The following is a 21642-nucleotide window of genomic DNA, read 5'->3' on the forward strand; positions in this document are numbered from 1 at the left end:
TTAGTGGAGGTGATGGAATTCCAGTTGAGCTATTTCAAATCCTGAAAGATGATGCTGTGAAAGTGCTGCACTCATTATGCCAACAAATTTGGAAAACTCAGCAGTGGCCACAGGACTAGAAAAGGTCAGTTTCACTCCAATCCCAGAGAAAGGCAATGCCAAAGAATGCTCAAACTACCGCACAATTGCACTCATCTCACAAGCTAGGAAAGTCATGCTCAAAATTCTCCAAGCCAGGCTTCAGCAATATGTGAACCGAGAACTTTCAGATGTTCAAGCTGGTTTTACAAAAGGCAGAGGAACCAGAGATCAAATTGCCAACATCCACTGGATCATCAAGAAAGCAAGAGAGTTCCAGAAAAACATCTATTTCTGCTTTACTGACTATACAAAAGCCTTCGAATGTGTGGATCACAATAAACTGTGGAAAATCCTGAAAGAGATGGGAATACCAGACCACCTGACCCCCCTCTTGAGAAACATATATGCAGGTCAGGAAGCAACAGTTAGAACTGGATATGGAACAACAGACTGCTTCCAAATAGGAAAAGGAGTACGTCAGGGCTGTATATTGTCACCTTGCTTGTTTAACTTATATGCAGAGTATATAATGAGAAACGCTGGGCTGGAAGAAGCACAAGCTGGAATCAAGATTGCTGGGAGAAATATCAATAACCTCAGATATGCAGATGACACCACCCTTATGGCAGAAAGTGAAGAGGAACTAAAAAGCCTCTTGATGAAAGTGAAAGAGAAGACTGAAAAAGTTGGCTTAAAGTTCAACATTCAGAAAACTAAGATCATGGCATCCAGTCCCATTACTTCATGGCAAATAGATGGTGAAACAGTGTAAACAGTGTCAGACTTTATTTTGGGGGGTTCAAAACCACTGCAGATGGTGACTGCAGCCATGAAATTAAAAGACGCTTATTCCTTGGAAGAAAGTTATGACCAACCTAGATAGCATATTAAAAAGCAGAGACATTACATTGCCAACAAAGGTCCGTCTAGTCAAGGCTATGGTTTTTCCAGCAGTCATGTATGGATGTGAGAGTTGGACTGTGAAGAAAGCTGAGAGCTGAAAAATTGATGCTTTTGAACTGTGGTGTTGGAAAAGACTCTTGAGAGTCCCTTGGACTGCAAGGAGATCCAACTAGTCCATCCTAAAGAAGATCAGTCCTGGGTATTCATTGGAAGGACTGATGCTGAAGCTGAAACTCCAATACTTTGGCCACCTCATGCGAAGAGTTGACTCATTGGAAAAGACCCTGATGCTGGGAGGGATTGGGGGCAGGGGTAGAAGGGGACGACAGAGGATGAGATGGTTGGATGGCATCACCGACTCGATGGACATGAGTTTGAGTAAACTCTGGGAGTTGGTGATGGACAGGGAGGCCAGGCGTGCTGCGATTGGGATCGCAAAGAGTCAGACATGACTGAGAGGCTGAACTGAACTGAACAGATACTGTATATCTGAAACTTATAATATTGTAAATCAATAATACTTCAACAAAACTTTTAAAAATAAACAAAAATAAAAATACATATTTACTTTGAATCAGTCATTCTACTGCTGAGTAGCTCCTCAAGGAAATTATTCTAAGGGGAAAAAAAAAGATATATGCAAAGAATTCTTTACAAAACTAAAAATTAAAATGAGCTTATATGGCCAGTTTTAAGACTCAACTTCTGCTCATAAGATATTTTTATTAATATGAGCCTGGTGTGCTACAGTCCATGGGGTCACAGAGTCAGACATGATTTAGCAAGTGAACAACAAATAACTAATACAATATGGTAAAGCAGCATGATGTAATTGCCCTTGCAGAGAGGATCCTCCTTCTCCACTTATAAGCCATATTGCATTGTAATATGATATTTCAACTCTCTAGAGCCAAGTGTAACATTAAAATGGAAGATAAAAAGTATTCTTTTCATGTCTGCTGTGACAGTAATTATGTATGCACATATGTACACATGTGTATACCTTTTCATCAGGCTATCTATCTATCCCAGCTAGCTCCGTGATTGGCACATATGTTCAGTAAATGACAGGGTAAATTTGTCTATCTGTATATGTATCTGTCTGTGTGTATGAAAGTACTATTTATTCTACCCCTGTAGGTGGACAAAGTAGGAAAAAAATTAGGCAGTGTGATGTCACTATTTAAGGTAATAAACTGAAATACTAGGGCTTGCCTGGTAGCTCAGATGGTAAAGAGTTTGCCTGCAATGAGGCAGATCCAGGGTCGATTCTGAGTTGGGAAGATCCCCTGGAGAAGGAAATGGCAACCTACTCCAGTATTCTTGTCTGGAAAATCCCATGGATGGAGGAACCTGGCAGGCTACAGTCCCTAGGGTCACTAAGAGTTGGACACAACTGAGCGACTAACACTTTCACTTTTCACTGAAATATTAACAGTAGTTACCTTTGAATGGTGGGATTATATTTATATTTTTCTGTGCTTTCTAATTTTTCTTAGGGCACAGCTAATAAGCTTATAATCACCTGACATCAACTATATAAAAAGGTAAAAATAAGACAAAGAAAAGAGGAAAAAAAAGACAACCCTGTGAGTACAACACAATAAATAAAAGTTTCCACTCAGCGCAATTAGATTTCTCATCTAGATGAAAATATACTATCTTTCATTCATCTGGGAGGACATCATCTTTATTAACTACCAGATCATGATTTGTCTTTGCATTCTGATTTTTGTTTTAATATTAGTTCAATTACATGATTGTAGCCAGGTGGTGCATAATACGACCATTACACTTCATCCAAACAAGTAAGTTCTGCAAAGTTCTTCTTTGTAATCAAAGCTTAGTCTGGGAATAAAATTTCAGTGTTATTGTAGCTGATGGTAATCCAATTCATGTGTCTATGCTGTGAGTTTCAAAATAAGTACCAACTGCTAGGCATATTGAAAAGAAAAGGAAAGTTTTAGATCTTTATGACCCAGCTGGGCCTGTAATAACAGTCTCACCAGGAAGTGTGCCTACTAAAGTAAGCAAAACCACTAAACTCTACAAAAAAAGCAATGGGAATATCTGAAGCAGAATTCAGCTTTCAAGCCTAGTAATTACACTATTGATTTTTTTTTTTTTTCAGGATTTAAATAACTTTCTTATTATTGTTAAAACAAATTTGTTACTATCATTATTATTATTCAGCAACAATTTTTGTAGATGTAATGACATAGAACATTATCATTTACTTTTCTCACATTACACTATTGATTTTTAAAGTGATTGTTAAGCTTCTCTCAGAAACTTGATCCTGGCATCTCCCTCCCTGCTTTATCTTTAAGAGCAACAGAAGCACTATAATCCCTTTCCCAAATTAATAGCCAAAACTCTACACTGAAAACTTAGAAAGAGAATTCAAATATGAAATTTCAACTCTTCCCTTTATAATTGAAGAAATTAAGATTGATTTTTTAATTTAAAAGCTTTCACAATTTTTTATCCATTCACACAATTGGCTTATGAATTCCAAAGACACTGCTGAGTCTCTGAATAACAGTTCTTAAAACATTCAATGGAAAAAAAATGCAAGCCTCAGAAATATAGAAAGGTTTTAAATATTAATGGGGAAAAAGGAATTATTTACTCATTGGTGGAAAACAAAACAGTTGTAATTAACAAAACCAAAGCTGTGATTGTGGTATTTTAAAATTGATACATGGTGAAATCCAATATCACTTTCCATTTTGTCATCTGATTGTCAGGAAAAAAGAAAACAATTCATTTCTGTCAATGGGCTTCTCCATCTGAATATCTGAATACCATTTCAACAGACTGAACTTATATCCTTAACCAAGTTGCCCAGTACTTTCATCTGAACCTGCTTTGTCTTTCATACTTTTGATCTACTATAGACACCTGCCAAGTCTCCTAAGACACTTGAAGTACTTTTTTGTTAATATCTCACATTTAATTATTCCCTGAAATCTGCTTTAAGGCTTCCCTGATGGCTCAGATGGTAAAGAATCCAGCTGCAATGCAGGAGACTTGGATTTGGTCCCTGGGTCAGGAAGGTCCCCAGGAGAAGGGAATGTCTACCCACTCCAGTATTCTTGCCTGGAGAATCCTATGGACAGAGGAGCCTGGCAGGCTACGTCCATGGGATTGAGAGCTGGACATGACTGAGCAACTAACACACACACACACACACACACACACACATATCAAATCAGATTTAAATTTAGACTCTTAAATTCTAGTGAGCAACCCCTAGGGCTGTTGCCTTGGTCTCCTATCAGTTTCCCTGTTTGAGTTCATCCCATTGGAATTGATCTTCAACTCCCTTCCTTCAAAAGCAAATATTTACAAACTGTAGTAGTAGCTGTCTTCTGATGGTTCCTTATTGCCCAGAGGATAAATCATATACCTTTAGTTTGAGATTATTAGGAGATTTCTTTATAATCTGCCCCCATCTCTTTCTAACAGTATCTTCCAGCACACCACCTGTCTAGTTCACTGTTCAGTTCCTTGACACATAAATCCTCTTTTCTTGGTATATTCTACTTTTTACTGTACAATAATATTTTCAAATTCTCATATTTATGTCTGCCCTTCCTTTCACAGGAGTTATATTTACCCTCCCTGCTTAACCTGTAAAATACCTATTCAAACTTTTAGACTTGACTCACATATCCCTTTGTCCTAAAAGTATACACAACAGAGACATTACTTTGCCAACAAAGGTCCGTCTAGTCAAGGCTATGGTTTTTCCAGGGGTCATGTATGGATGTGAGAGTTGGACTATAAAGAAAGCTGAGCACTGAAGAATTGATGCTTTTGAACTGTGGTGTTGGAAAAGACTCTTGAGAGGCCCTTGGACTGACAGGAGATTCAACCAGTCCATCCTAAAGGAGATCAGTCTTGGGTGTTCATTGGAAGGACTAATGCTGAAGCTGAAACTCCAATACTTTGTCCACCTCATGAGAGGAGTTGACCCATTGGATAAGACCCGGATGCTGGGAGGGATTGGGGCGGGAGGAGAAGGGGACGACAGAGGATGAGATGGTTGGATGGCATCACCGACTCGATGGACATGAGTTTGAGTAAACTCCAGGAGTTGGTGATGGACAGGGAGGCCTGGCGTGCTGCGATTCATGGGGTCGCAGAGTCGGACACGACTGAGAGACTGAACTGAACTGAACTGAAACTATGGTGGAGGTAGTAAAGATAATGTTGACCACCTTTAAAAGATCCCATACATGAAATTAAGACACTTACTCCCTGGCAGGAAAGTAATGACCAAGCTAGACAGCATATTAAAAATCAGAGACATTACTTTGCCAACAAAGGTCCATCTAGTAAAGGCTATGGGTTTTCCAGTAGTCATGTATGGATGTGAGAGTTGGACTATCAAGAAATCTGAGCTCTGAAGAATTGATGCTTTTGAACTGTGGTGCTGGAGAAGACTCTTGAGAGTTCCTTGGACTGACAGGAGATTCAACCAGTCCATCCTAAAGGAGATAAGTCCTGAGTATTCATTGGAATGACTGATGTTGAAGCTGAAACTCCAATACTTTGGCCACCTGATGCAACAAGCTGACTCATTTGAAAAGACCCTGATGCTGGGAAAGATTGAAGGCAGGAGGAGAAGGGGACAACAGAGTATGAGATGGTTGGATGGCATCACCGACTCAATGGACTTGAGTTTGGGTAAACTTAGGGAGGTGGTGATGGACAAGGAGTTGGACATGACTGAGCGACTAAACTGCACTGAACTGAACTGAGACAAAGACTTTGCTATTTATGGCCCTGGATCTTGCAATAGGATTTAGCTTGTAATCTGTATCGGTTATTGATTTATTTATTGTTTTTCAGTTCTAAATTCACCCTTTTTAACTGCTCTATAAAAAATGGATTGGACCATTAAATTTTTTCTTTGCCAACTGGCACTGAAACTTTGCCACCGGGGAGATACTGCAAGAATAAAGCGATTTGCTTCCTGGCTCCAGGCAGATTGCTCGGATTTTGTACAACCTTCTCCAGGGTATGGCTATTATAGTACTTGGGGTTCAGCAATACCAAGCAGCCAGCAGCTTCCCCAGCACACCTCCCCTCACGTAGTTTCCCTGTTATGAGCTGCTTCCCCTGGAACACCTCTGACATAAGTTCTACTGCCATGGCGTCAGAGCACTTTACTGCCATCCAGCCAGCCGTGGCTGTGTCCTTCCCAGCAAGGGTGATTTCCCCCTGAGGGATGCTGGAAATATCTGGGGACACTTTCTGTTGTCACATTGGGGTTTTCGGGTAATGCTACTTGTATTTAATGGGTAGAGGTCAAGATGCCACTAAACATTTTACAATGCACAGAACAGCCCTCCACCAAAACCAACTCTCTGATTCAAAATGCCAATAGTATCCAGTTCCATAAACAATTCTCCATAACAAGGTCTAGTTCTTGGTCTCAGCAGAGCAAGGTGGAGAGTGGAGTGAAGGATGGGGGAAGAGGAATGTTTTCCTTGAATAGTCTCTTACTGGCCTGGGGTCTGTGACAACTCCTTGTACTTCTGTATCCTGAATTTCTGCTATGACTTTTTGACTAACTTGATGAATATCTAAAACATTTTTAATAAGAATTTTTAAACAAAAAAGCGCTAAATTTTAATTAATGACCTACCAACATGCTAGCTTTTACTTTGAATAGAGTCAGATTTACCAAAGAATACTGTTAGAAGCTCAGTGTGTTTGGGACTCAACAAATTAGAGCTAGAAATTATCTATACAATAGGAATAGAAATAAGTACTGTCATATTTATACATTTGCCTCAAAACTCCTCAAATGTTAGATGTCTGCGTGACTGATGTGGGGCCAGGAACCAGTAAGTTCTATTTGGGTAAATGAAGCAAAAGATCAGGCTTTCTCAGTGAGTTCTCTGTAAGTAATGCTATATATAATTTCTATAACTACTTGCAAAAGGAGGAGGGCATACCATTTTAAAGCACTACAACATGCATATGTGATGAAGAGCCGTCCCATTCATCTCTTTCCGTGAGTTTAAACCATTAATACTATCTCTGGATATGACCCTTTTTCAGTAGCTATGTGCTTATTTTGTAGTTAGATCAGGCTTGCTCAGGGCATGCTATAAATCAACTTCCATGAGTAAAGTGAACCAGTGCAATGACTCTCTTTCAAGCTTCTGGATTTTATCTCTCCTGCTTAATAAATATTTTTTTGTAAAGCACACCAATCAATAATAGCTCCATTAAAAAGACAAGCCCAAATGATCACAACTGAACGATCACATTCTAGCAAAGTACGTTTGTCCTCTCGTGTTCATCCTGCAAATATCCTCACATCACCCTGGATTTCATTCTAGAAAATGAATCAAAGTAAAATCCACTTAGACTGTGGGATAGGCTGAAGCTCTGAAGAATTTTAAATTCATCACCCTATCAGTTAAGTAGTGTGACTACACGTTGTGTGGCATCTGGAGTCTCCATAGTCTTGCCATGTGGACAAAGACTGGTATAAGATATATATATATATATATATATATATATATATATATATATACACACACACACACACACATACATACATATAAAGATAACAGATGCATATATATAAAGAAACAGATGACATAGGTGGGGCATACGCCACTGGATTCATGGGCCTTCATGAGACTGGCCTGGTGAGAACGGTAGGGTAAGAACAGTGCTGGGAAGATTCTACTGTCATCAAGTCTTTCCATATGGTCCTTCCCCTGTCCCTCCATGACACCTGAAATTCTAAAACCTTCTGGACTTTTGTGATTTTTCAGTCTTCAGGGGTAAGTCATTAAAATGTAAGTAACCCACAGACAATCATCTTCATGTAGCTACTACTCAAATTAATACACAGCCTGAAGTGAAGTCCTTGAGATGGCAAGAGTGAAATTAAGAATAGGGACCAGGGACTTTCCTGCAGTCCATTGGTTAGGCTCTTCCACTGTAGTGGGGTGCAAGTTCAGTCCCTGGTGGAGGAACTAAGATCCTGCATGTCATGTGGTGTAACCAAAAAGATAAAGAAGAAAGCATGTGTGTGGCAGGGGTGGGGAGTGTAATCAGAAAGAGTAGTGCCTGTAGAAGAGTAATGTGATGAGGGAACTAGAGGTGAAGGGTGTCAGAGAGAGTAAAGCAAGTTGGCAGATGGCATTGGGAAGACCAACACCAGAATGCACTTCAAACCAGTATTCTTTCTGTTTTTGCTTCATTTAAAAGACAGGTGGAACAGAGCCTAGAGGAAGATTAGAAGAGGACCACTGGAGGAAGCAATCAACTTTTTTATGTTGGTTCAGTAAGCTAGGGGTTAGCAAACTACAGCTCACAGGTCAAATTCAGCCCATTGATTGTTTCTTGTATGGCCATTAGCTGAGAATAATTTGTACATTTTTAAGTGGCAGGAACAAGAAAGTTTCAAAAAATGAATAATGCTTCTTGACCTCTAAAAACAGTATGAAATTCAAATTCCATCATCCATACACCTTTATTGAAACAAAGACATGTTCATTTACTTATTGTCTTTGATTGCTTTTGCATTACAGTGGTAGAATTGGGTAGATGCAAAGGTCATTTGGCTTACAGAGTGTGAAATATTGACTATCTGATCTTTTATAGAAAAACTTATCCTATCCTTGGTTTAAGTCATGGAGCTAAGGCTTCATATTTACATACCCCACTCAGAATAAACCTCCTGCACTTAACTAACCCATCATTTTTGTGGGAAAGTTCTGTGATCCTCCATTCCTCCTTGAGCGTGAGCCTTAGTGAGTCTCACCCTTCACCAAATTGCTTGTCAAAAACATCAATAGCACCCTCCCCGAGAGAAGTTGAATAACTATTATTTTGCCATCTTTTTGCATCTCTTCTGACATCCTAAGTCCTGTTGTGGATGGCTTCCTTGACTCCTGCCTGACTGGTCCATTGCTTATTCTACAGAGCCCAGAGCACGGATTCAGTAGATTCAGTATTTTTGTTTATTTTGCCTTCAACTCGGAGTTGACACTGAATAGTCATAGCAAATTAGGAATGGAAGAAGGCACCAACCCACCACAAGCAAGAGTAGATCTGGGTAGAGGCTAGGATCAGAAGCACTATCCTTGGAAACTGATGCAGATGTGGCTAAAGAGGCTAACTGTGGAGAATAGGATGGATAAACAGAGAGGAGGCTTTGCTACCAGCACTGATAAAGGAATAACAACCAAAATTTTAATATATGAGTTTAATGAGCTTGCCCTATGTACTCAGTTTTCAGACCTATACTGAACTTGTGTCTTGTTCTTCTCAGTAGCCCAAGTAGCTGATACAGAATCAGGCATTCGTCTTTATCTTTTGTAATGAATAAATGTAAAAATTTCCTAATCTGGCTCTAATCTCAGTTTTAATACCTAGGCTCCAGTTTGGGTGTTGAGAAAGAGTCTTCAGCTTACCAGTTTCAGTGATTTTTTCTCTACATCCAATCTTTCTTGGTAACCTATATGCTACTATATTTTGTATAGGTCTTGGGACAAGTCTTATGACACAGGAATTGATGGGTCAGGATGGATACTGGTCCTGTTGCTGCTGCTGCTAAGTCACTTCAGTCGTGTCCGACTCTGTGCGACTCCATAGACGGCAGCCCACCAGGCTCCTCTGTCCCTGGGATTCTCCAGGCAAGGATACTAGAGTGGGTTGCCATTTCCTTCTCCGATGCATGCATGCATGCTAAGTTGCTTCAGTTATGTCCAACTCTGTGCGACCTATGAACAACAGCCCACCAGGCTCCTCTATCCACAGGATTCTCTAGGCAAGAATACTGGAATGGGTTTCTATTTCCTTCTCCAGGGATGCTGGTCCTGGTATATGCCAAATACCCTTTTCTAGTTGTTGGATCAAGGATAGGGCTGGAGATTCCTGGATGGATGAAGCAGAGGACCAGGGAGCAAAGGGGTGGGAGAAACACAAAGGGAACTCATACCATTGCTGTTTACCAACTAGCATGAAAACATTTCAACTTTCATAACCAATATGGCTGCATCTTGGAGTTATACAGTAAATGGGGGATAGAGTTTAGACTCTTAGATTTTAATTTTCTGGGGGAAAATATGTGACTCTTTGTTAAAAACAGTAATAAAATTACTAGTAAATATTCAATGATCTCAATGTATCAAAAAATGTCATTTTACTTAAACTCCTAACTTTACTAATAACTTATCACACCGATGAAGAAGTGGATTGCATAACTGAATATGGGCCACAAAGATATACTTACGTTCACATTTATTTCTCTTCACGGATTCTAAAATAAGATATTCTAAATATACTTAGTTGTGTTTTATGTATTCAAGAATGTTATTAATGGAAATAGATTGTTCTGTTAGATTCAAATTCTTTATGTCAATTTTCATGAATTTTAGAATCACTGCAGATAATTATGAAAATAATGTAAGAAATCAACCCTCAAAGAATGCTTCTTGAGAATAACATGTATCTGTTTATCACTTTCTAGTTTGTCGATGAGCTTTTTTTTAAAAAAATTTCCGACATGCATGATTAGTTACAGTGATGTTCTTTTGCTCTCCCTCTGGAATAATAAAGCATAATCACTGACTTACATAACATGGTACCTCAGTTGTAAATTTGTGAAAGAAGCTCCATGTGTCGACAGTTCTAATGCCTGCCATCTGTTTGCATGGGTGAAGCCCTGGTACTCCCTTAATTGGCCATAAATTAGCTACTAGCAGCAGGATTATGACAAGATCCTTCAGTTACAGTTTAATATCTTTTTTAAGCTGGGATTCAACATTTGGTGGGAATCCCAACTCCTCTGATAAGAGCATAGAAATGCACCTCTTGAGCCCTAGACTCAAGCCATCTTCTCTCTATTTATGTTTTAAGCTAGATTTCCCTCAAGGTATGTTCTCTGCATACACTTCTGAAGATGAACTTATGCTGACTAGAGAGAAAAAAACTACTAAATCCAGGAGATTCCAGTACCTTCTCTAAGAAGAGGAAGGGGCACACTGATTGAGCGCTCACTATATATCCTGTGCTGTGTGTGGACCACGACATATATTAAATTGTTTGATCTTCAAAACAATTTTATAATTTAGGCATCTCCCAATTTTCAGATAGGGAAACTGAGACTTAAAATAAAATGAAATTAAATTAAAATAAATTGCCCATAATGTCATAACATGGTGTAGTAAAGAGTCAAGTGTTGAGCTTTGGACTCTATTTGACAAAGTCCATACACGCCTCACTGCCCAGTATATACAAGTAGGTTTGAAGAAAGAAAATGGATACAGACAAAAGTATGTATGTGATGTTACCTGATGCTCCTTCATCTCCTGGGATCTCAGTCAATGAAACTGAAGAACCTACGCTAGATAATTCTCAGTGTCCCAATAGTTCGTTTCCATGCCTTGATTAATCTGGGCTTTAATATTAACCACAAAGCCTTAACAACTTATTAAACTTTTATGGACTTCAGTTTCCTGTTCTGTTAAACATCCCATCTTCCAGGTAGAATCATTACAAAGGAAAGTAGATATATAAACTGATACAAATACCCCTCCATCTTCGATCAGCAGGCAAGCCCTCAGCCTCCCTGTCATTCTTCCCTCATCAGATTCTCTTGTGCTTTAGAGCGAAGATTAAGGTCATTCAAGTTACCATAACTTTCCTTGTTTACATCTCTACAAGTTTTCTACCTATTCTCTTTTTCACTATCTTCAGAAAATTAAAACAAACAAAACAAAACAAAACATGTTTTCCAATTTCTCTTTCCCAACCTCCCCTGTGGACACATTTCTATCAAGCGTCACTCCCTGCCCTGGCTCTTTTTTCTTTTTTAACTTGGCCACCATGGCATGTGGGATCTTACTTTCCCAATCAAGGAAACACACGTCTTAACCACTGGACTGCCTGGGGAGCCCATCTTCCTCAAGGTTTGTGTAGAACCACCACAAAGAAACTCTCCAAGACCTCACTATTACCTCATGTGCCCTCCCTTCTCTCTTTTTTATTTTCTTTGTTTAGCCTAAATTTCTTGAAAGAAAAAAAATCCTTTAGTCTCAATGCTCTCACTTCCTCAGTACCCACCCACTCTTTGAAATCTGGATTCCACTTTCACTATTTTATTATGTATTTTCCTCCCAGGTTGCTAAATGTGTTGCCCTTTTCTCTCTATATGTATGCTTCTCAGTTTCTCACTTGCATTTATTTCTGCTGATTATCCTTTTTCTCTTAAAATCTTCTCTTGGTATCTGAGGTTTCCTACACCATTCTGATTGCTAACATTTCAGTTTTATCACTGGTTTTCTTCCTCTGCCTCACTTTTACGTGTAAGAATTTTCCCGAATTCTAAACTGGTCTTTTAATCTTTTTTATTCTTTCATGCAATTCCATCCAATTTTATGGCTTCAGTTGTTAACTCTATGTAAGCAATTTTTAGGTTAATTTTAAGTTAACTCGAACAAGCATTCTTGTCCCACATTTTCTACCTTCTGCTAGGCACCTGTTCCTAAGTGTCCAACTTGTATGTCAAACTCATTATATTTTTATTGAATAACTCTTATGCCTTCCAAACTAATTCTTTTTCTATATTCCTAGATCTTCTAAATTTCTTTCTTACTCTTCACATTCAGGCAAGTGCTCAGCCCTCTGGGTTTATGTCTTTATTCTTACAATGCCTCCTATTTATGACCTCATTATGACCACTTAGATTTACAGACTGCTAACCAGATATTCTGTCTGTATCCTCTCCCTCTAATTCATCTCATACAGCCTTCTCAGTGTCCTAGTGACACTATTTTGCTGCAGAGAATTGTCAGAGTTACGCTTCTCCACCATTTGGTGATCTTGTTCAACCAGCCCCAACATGTTTGTGAACTTATTTGTCACACTTCCTCCTCCAACTCCCTTAATACAGCTTTACTTTAGCCAGATGAAATGGCTTATAGCTCTACTCTGAGTACTGCTGATGCTCTTCACTCTATTTCTCTTGCTGCTCCTATGCTTATAGACCTACCTAATGAAACCATTTATTCATGAAGACTTCTCTGATTCTCCCCAGAAGTTGTCGACTCCCACAAATGTGGTCTCTGGACCCTTCTTACACTCTTCTTTACCTGATGGTTATTTGTAAATGCCACAGTTCCTCTACTAGAAGTTACCCCCCCAAACCAGGATCTGTGCTGCTCATTTAATTCTTCTTATAGCACCTAACAATGCCTTGTTTGTGATAAAGCCTCAAAAAAGCACTAATCAAATGAAAGAAAGAATGAATAGGTAGTTGTTGTTTCTGGGAACCAGAAGAAGAGTATCTATTTCAGAAATATTCATGGGTATAGACATCATCTCAGAGAAGGCAATGGCACCCCACTCCAGTACTCTTGCCTGAAAAAATCTCTTGGATGGAGGAGCCTGGTGGGCTGCAGTCCATGGGGTTGCTAAGAGTCAGACACAACTGAATGACTTCCCTTTCACTTTTCACTTTCATGCATTGGAGAAGAAAATGGCAACCCACTCCAGTGTTCTTGCCTGATGAATCCCAGGGACGGTGGAGTCTGGTGGGCTGCCGTCTATGGGGTCGCACAGAGTCGGACACGACAAGCGACTTAGCAGCAGCAGCATCTGGAGAAGGCATGGCAACCCACTCCAGTATTCTTGCCTGGAGAATCCCATGGACTGAGGAGCTTGGTGGGCTACTGATCATAGGGTCACGAGTCGGACACAAATGAAGTGACTCAGCACACACACATGGCTATCATCCTGCAATGATGCCCTCCGAGTCTAGCGATCCAGCACAGAGGGGCATGCAAAAGTAAGATCTGTAAATCAAGTGACATTTCTCTTCATCCAGAGTCTCCTGGATGAAGGAGACTCCATCATTCTGATGATATCTGCCACTCACTTTCATTCCACACTGACACAGCCTATTCCAGCTGTAAGGGCTCCACTAAAATGGATGCTTTACAGTTCTCCTGGGTCAGGCACTTGGCTTTTGTGATGATGTATCCACAAACACAGCAATGAGAAAATGTTTGGAGGACTGCTTCCAGGTGGTGGAGCATTTTACTCAGACTCTTGGAGAGTCAATAATATAATCTTGACATTTTAGTCTAACCAATAAAGCATTCAGGTAATGAGACTAGCAAGGAAGAATACAGAGAAGGAACAGGCAGATGTGTCATCGAACAAACTTGGAATGGCCCTAAACATGCCTATGTCTAGAACTGATGCTTTCTCCAAAAATGTCTCCCTAAAGACTTCTATTTTAGGAATCTGGGGATGGAAGAATAGAGGAGAAAACTAAAATGTGCTCAAGGCATAGTACATTTCCTAGTAACAATAATAACAAATTTATAGTGTATTAATATATACTATTTTATAATTATTATAAAACATACTATAAATATTTTATAAAGTATAATTGAAAGTACTAATAGTCATTATTTTCTAAAAATTTACACCAAGAGCACTGGTTGAGTGTCTCCTGGGTAAAGACCACTTGGACAGATGATTTTCTCAACGTGTTCTCATCAATGCTCACAACATGATGATGCATTATCCCCAGTTCACAAACGAGCTAACCAAGGTGAAGTTCATGGTGGTTTAAGTACCTTATTAAAAATCACAAAGTTAGAATGGCAGAGTGAACCACTTCCAAGAATTACAGGGAATGAGAATCAAATATAAAACTCATTTTCAATAAAAAGATATAAAACAAGAATTAATAGCTCCATGAAGTGATGTCTCATCCCAGGAACTTATGTGTGTCACTGATACGAGTGTGTAATATGCATAAGAAAGCAAAGTACTTACTCTCTGTCGATCACAAGGCAGGTTACAGCTTCTGCCGCAATTACATTTGCTGTTCTCACATCTTCCCTGTATAAAAAATAGAGAGCAGTTCAAGTAAAGCATCCTTTAAAATCAAAGAAAAGTGTTCATTGTGATTAATTCAAGACATTAAATTACACTCTTCTGATTTTTCCTCTTCCAGGTTTAAGATTTGTTCACATTTCAAATTTCTTTGTCCTGAGAAACCACGTAACTCTTGTTATTAATAACACAGATTTTACAATTACAATCCAGTAATTATAATTTTCAAACTTAAAGTTTCACTTACACAAATGAAACAAAATTTTGTGTCACCATCCCCTATCCTATCTGGAGAGTTAATGAGTTGACTGAATGATAATAAAGACATGAATGAAGATGAATAGGTAACTTTAGAAAAGATCTGCAGATATAATTCTAGAAACTTAAGTACTTAACCCATTTGTGTATGAATTTATCATTATTACCTTGAGAATTATGGATCTATTTTAATCAATTTCATACTTTAAAGTCCCTGTACTTATGTGGCTAAATTTTTGGAAACTTAAACAGTCATTCACCTGTACCAGAGTTCGTAGATTCTTCAAGAATATTCAACAAATCTTAATCACTCTGATTGAAATATGTATATATGTACTGTCGCTTTACAAGCATCTAATTGTTTGCTACAGCAGTATCTATCAACTTCTTAAACATTTAAAAATCTGCTATCTCATCTTATCCAGTGGTCAAAGGTGGATTTGGTAAGTTAGCATTCACATTTTGAGCTACTAAAAATGTAATAGTACCACTGTCATGGAAACATTAAGTTATACTTGAAAATACACTCTGTTTCCTAGAAAGGTAAAATGTCTAAGCTAATCTAATTAATGATACATATATGTTTGAAATACATTACAGAGATATGTACATAGAAAATAATATGGTCTTAATAACATCTAAAAATCACAGTTGGGACAGTATATGTTTCTAATATCAGGCTTTTAAAGTTTTGAAAATAAAGATATTCTCAGTGTATTTTATTTTTGCAAAACACACAAAGTTCTCACAAATACATCTGAACTGTAATTTTTTCATTGATCTTTTTCTCTTTCACTGTTGCTGTATCATCTTGTTAACGACTGCAGTTGCTTTGTAGTAACTATTACTATTTGGGAAAGCAGTTTCTCCTTACCAAAATTCTTTTCCAGAAATATCCTGACGATATTCTCAAGCATTCATATTTAATACAGACTTTAAAATCACTCTCCACTTCTGAAGAAACCCACAATGGGATTCTAGTAAAGTTGTATCACATTTTTACATTGATTTCAGAAGAAAGACATTCTGATTATATTAATTTTCCCTACAAGAGCACGACATGTCTACTTGTTCAGATCTAGCGTTATGTCTTAATCTTTCTTAATCTTTTTTCACTTGGGCTCTGGCATTTTTATAAAAAGTACTCTTCAGGCTTTTATATCATCAGTTTCTCTTATGGCATTGCTTTTCCATTTCTGTTTTTTATTGGTTATTGCTACTAAGGAAAAAACCTATTAAAATTTGTATATTTGTAATCTGCATACCATACAGAGTTCTCTTCTGATTCTAAAATTTCTATCACAGTCTCTCCAGTTCTCATTGTGATCCTCCCAGTGTCTCCCCGACATCCTCTACCTTCTAGCCAAACTGGTCTCCTCCCAGTGACTGAACACCTCATTTCCTTCTTGTCATGAGTTCTTACCACACCTTCCCTAAGCCTAGGAACTTCCTCGCCAGTTCCTTGACCAGTTCACAACTGTTTATCCTTTAGATCTTGGTCCAGGTGCCCCTGGCTCAGTGATGCCATGCTGAATTAGCTAGATTGGATTCCTTGTTTGTCTGTTCTCATGGCCCTAGGTACGTCTCCATACAAGTACTTGTCACAGTTTACAATTTATACATCTATTTGCATGGTCATTTAGTTCATGCCTCTACCCTCCTTTCACTAACTGTTATGAGGGCAGGGTCGATGGCTAGTTTTGCTCCCAATTTTATCCTGAATGGCTGGCACATTAGAGGTGCTTAGTAAGTATATGGTCCAGGAATCTTGAACTCTTGGGAAGAATAGAGTTCAGGCTTTGGAGTAACACTCTCTTGGTTTTACAAGACAAGGTGAAACCCTCAATTTTCTTGTCTATAAAAATGAGAAGGGTAACAGTGCCAATTTAATGATCTTAAATACAATAAAGATAAGCTTATTACAATGCCCAACACATAGAAAGCAATGGCTCTGCCATTCATTACTTCTAATTTTTGTCATTCACTAATACTATCATGTCTGTACTTGTGGACATGCTGTCTGGTGTTTTATGAATGATTACTGCCCAAGAACAAAGTGAGCTTTTCCTACTCCACAGAAATAGATAATATACTTTAGAGTCCATTATCACTTTTGAGTAGGAATTTTTGGTAAAGTGGACAAAACAGACAAATCGTCAATAATGGCCATGAGGTACCTCATAAATTGCATGATTAACTGCTTAGGAGACTGCTCATGGCAACCTATGTTACTACAAATAGCTGCCAGTGTGTTTTTTTTTAACATCCACCACAGCTTTATAGAAAATTAATTTTAGCTGAAAGATGCTTCTACCTTAATAACTTAAAATTGTCCACAGTGTTTAGAACTATGACATATACAAAATAACATGTTTGAACAATATCTCCTGTGTATATAAATTTTAAAATATGCTTTCATCACAAATGTTCAACATTTAAAATTTTTATCATGTTATCTGGTCTAAATTCAATATACTTTCAAAAATGGATGTTATCTCCTTGCAACAGAAAGAAAATACATATATATTTTAAAATGCAAATGATGAAAAATCAAAGATCAAGAGCGACATAGTTGATAGAAACTGAAAATATTTTATTTTTAAAAAGGAAAATGTATAAAGTTATAGCCTATAGTTAGGCTCAGCACTTAGTAATGTGACATGTATCAAAATTTAAAAAAAAAAGATGTGTAACATGGGGAATAAACAACACAGCATATTAAACAGGTTGTTATAACATTTGCTATTTATTATCTGGCTCAGTGGTAAAGTATCTGCCTGAAATGCAGGTGATGTGGGTTTGATACCTGGGTCAGGAAGATCCCCTGGGGAAGGAAATGGAAACCCACTCCAGTATTCTTGCCTGGAAAATTTCATGGACAGAGGGGCCTGGCAGGCTACAGTCCAGGGGGTTGCAAAAGAGTCAGATACAACTTAGTGACTAAACAAGAAATACCAGGAAACATATTAAATAATTTGCACAAATCTCAGTTAATACATATAACAGAGGGTATTTTATCTGAAATTTACACATGGGGAAAAATGTAATACACCGAAAAACAGACATAGCTAATGAGTTTCTGTCCTGGAATTTGAACAAAGATCTGTCTGGTCCCAAAGTACATGTTCTTTTCTCACCAGTTCACTACCTATACCCTCTGCTATAAGATTTTAAATGAACAACTATCTTAAATTCATTCTAATGCTTAGGATGACATCTAAGCAGTAAGCACTCATGCCTCTCTGTCCATCATTATAAAATTATATTTAATTATTAATAAAGCAGCATTAATATGTTAATGGGTGCCCAACTGCAAAGCTAAACCAATAAACCAATTTGATTCTCATGTTATTAGAGCTCCTATCTGTAGTTACATCCTAACCCTATAACAATAGAAAATCACTCAACGCCAAGTTCATTCAATGCCAAATTCCTGTTGCCATTACACTAGTATTGCATTTCTACTATTAAGGTAGATGTTTAATGCCACCATGCTTGTCTATGCAGGTGTCTGGAAATGTCATCCCTGTGTACCCAAACAGTCTGCTCCTGTGAGAGAAAAATGCCATCTGACATAGTATTGACACATAATCACCCCCTATTTTATGAGATATTGTAGAAACTTCTGATAAGAAAAGAATATAAACCAATACTGTGATTTACTATGTACGCTTATTTCCTTTATAGGACCAAGGACTAAAGTAAAAGCAAATATCCTTTGGACTGAGATATGAAATATTAAATACTCATATAACAGAAAGCTCCTAATAGCTCCATGCTGTTATGAAACATATCTGTCCAAACATAGCTGTTATGATACTGGTTTCACACAGAACACCTACCATTGTCTCAGAGGCTTCACGTAATACTAGTTTAGACATGCGGAAAAGGAGACGGGGAAAAAAAGAAGAAAGAGGGAGATGGTGCAATTTTTTTTTTAAAAAAACGGAGCTTTCTTTCAGTTTTACTTTTTGGCATATCAGGGTATTTGATAATTTCTAATAGACTAATACATGAGACTTTGAAAATACATTGATCACAAGAGAATTTTATAAACAAAATTATAAGATAATATCTAACATACTTAAAACTTTCACAAACACACATAGCTTCTAAACACAGCACACTTCTTTATATATAGGAAGTAAAGGCACATGTATCTACCTAAGAGTCCAGGTCTAGCATGCATGTTGTCTTTAAAAATAAAAATCTCATATTCATTTATTTCTGTACTCGTATATTAGTTTATTTCAGCATGACAATAACTATGAACAACTGCAGAAGTAGCTACTGTTTGGCAGATTAATAAATATTACACAAACTTGCCATTGATTAATGAACAAAGCTGTGAGGTTTAGCAGTGTTCTTTTCTTAAGCATTTTTGGAGGAGTTAGAAATTCCTTTCAATGAAATCACAGAGCATGAAAAATTATCCCCAAATATTTGCAAATACGGTTTTCTGTTCACTGACTCGGATAGTCTTTGAACTTCATCACTGGAATCTTCATCATCGCTGTATCCCAGTGTAGAGTCACTGTCAGTATCTGAATAATCCATAGCAAGGGTTTACATTGACTCTTCTCTTTCAGAAGCAATTCTCTTGTGCCTCATGGCCGCTAGGAAACTCAGTAGCGCATTGATATATCTCAGAACAAACACAGAGTGTGTGAAGCCAAAGCAGAATGTAGTTCTCGCAGAGTACCTAACGGTGCCAGCAGGGGCTCTCCCTTTTCAGCTCTAGAGCAATGTGACTGCTGTCATCAGAGTCCTAGCATTCCCTCGGTGCCAGCCTTGACGGAACTTGACACTTCTCCAATAGCTCATGAACTTACGGCAACTCTGGGCCAGAGCCCTTCATTCTCAGTCAAGTGCATCAGGCAGTGTCCACGGTTACATTTAGGACAAAAGAAATCCTTTTCATCTCAAAGTCAAGGGCAATCTTACTATAACATGTAGGATATTCAAAACTGATGGGCGATGAAAAGCATCAGAGTCACTTGAAATTAGACTTTGGATTAATTATGAACTAGAATTGCAGAATTTGTGGCAAGTTCAGCTGTGCTATTTGAAAGTTTGGTTCCTGAGCAGATAAGTATTGAGGGAAAAAAATAAAAAGCTGTATCAGGTCATTCACTGACTCTACTTCCTACTATTAATCCAACATGATTTGTAACTCCAGCACTCCCAACAGAACACATATACTAAGTGTACCATGAATTAATACTTACAAATAAATACATGACTTCTTATCAAGCTTGGCATAGAGTTAATAACTGGCAAATGTTAACTGTCATCATTGTCATCATTGTCACTTTAAGATCCTCTGACGTCTAGCAAGCATGATACTCTTTTGCATATAGTTTCTCTCATGAAATCTTTTCTACATTTCTATAATAAACCAGTATCCCAATTGTTTTTGGACACTACCTTTTCGGTCTGTTTTCCTGAATCCTCTTGGTTCACTAGAAAATGGGTGTCTCTCCAAAATTCTCTTTTTGGCCTTTTCATTGCTCTAACTTTTCTTATTGGGGAAATCTCTATGGCATCAGCTGTTAGTTTTGTATTAATGACTTCTAAGTCTTAATTTCTAAGTTTACTTTTCTTCTACTGGACATCCTTGTCTGAAACTTCCATTGCAACCTTGAATTCAAACCTAACTCATTTTCTTTTAACCTCAAAACCACTGTTTTCCTTGCATTTCCTATCTTGGCAAATGACATCACCATTCTTATATTTGCTTAGCCTCAAAAGATTAGATTCTTTTTTTTTTTTACTCTCCTTTCTCCATCATTGGCTCTGATTGATTATACTGGTTCTATCTTTGCCTTTTCTCTTACATCCATTCTCCCTTTGCATTCTCAGAGCCACTGCTTTACTTTGGGCTATCACCATCTCTACCCTAGAATGTTGATCTGGCCTTATAACTGGTCTCCTTGCCACCACACTCTCCCTTGTCTAAGCCACATCTCATTTTGCTGTACATTTCCAAATATAAGTCCATCATGTCAACTCTTTGCATGAGAATTTTCAAAAGAAAGAAATTTCTACACTGTCATTTAGAGTCTGAGGTCCTCCACCAATTGACCTATGATCTTTCCAGGCACTATATAGACTATTCTCTGCTGCGCCTACAGCAAATAACTGTTTCCTTAAAATATGCCAGCTCTCATTTTCATTCTTATGCACAAATGGCTTCTCCAACCACCCTCTATTCTAGTTCAAACTTTCATCAATGCAGGCTTCCATGATCTTTCATTAGCATTTTCAAGATGGAAAAATCCACAAAAGAAATATATCTACAAATTAATTATAGAAATATATATACATATAGTTAAACCAACAAAAAAGAGAGGAAATAGAAAAATACTATAATGCCACATGCCAGGAGATAATTAACACCGTTGTGAATATCTTTAAAAAACTTTATTAAGTATTCACATTTTTTCATGAATATAATAAGTCAATATTTATTTTAACAAATATTTACTGAAGACCATTATATTCTAAATG

The 21642-nt window shown here is 37.8% G+C and overlaps 1 protein-coding gene across 2 annotated transcripts in view; it reads right to left on the reverse strand.

Annotated features, from left to right (window-relative positions):
- Positions 1-21642, reverse strand: part of PRKG1 (protein kinase cGMP-dependent 1) — a 1324229-nt gene that overhangs the window by 145548 nt on the left and 1157039 nt on the right. For both annotated transcript variants that reach the window (XM_065922836.1, XM_065922835.1), the window contains exon 8: positions 14815-14880. In XM_065922836.1, the coding sequence (XP_065778908.1) occupies positions 14815-14880 (66 nt within the window). The remainder of the gene's footprint in view (positions 1-14814; positions 14881-21642) is intronic.

The sequence above is a fragment of the Muntiacus reevesi genome, chromosome 2 (genome assembly GCF_963930625.1).
Source record: "Muntiacus reevesi chromosome 2, mMunRee1.1, whole genome shotgun sequence".
Taxonomy (NCBI): Eukaryota; Metazoa; Chordata; class Mammalia; order Artiodactyla; family Cervidae; genus Muntiacus; species Muntiacus reevesi.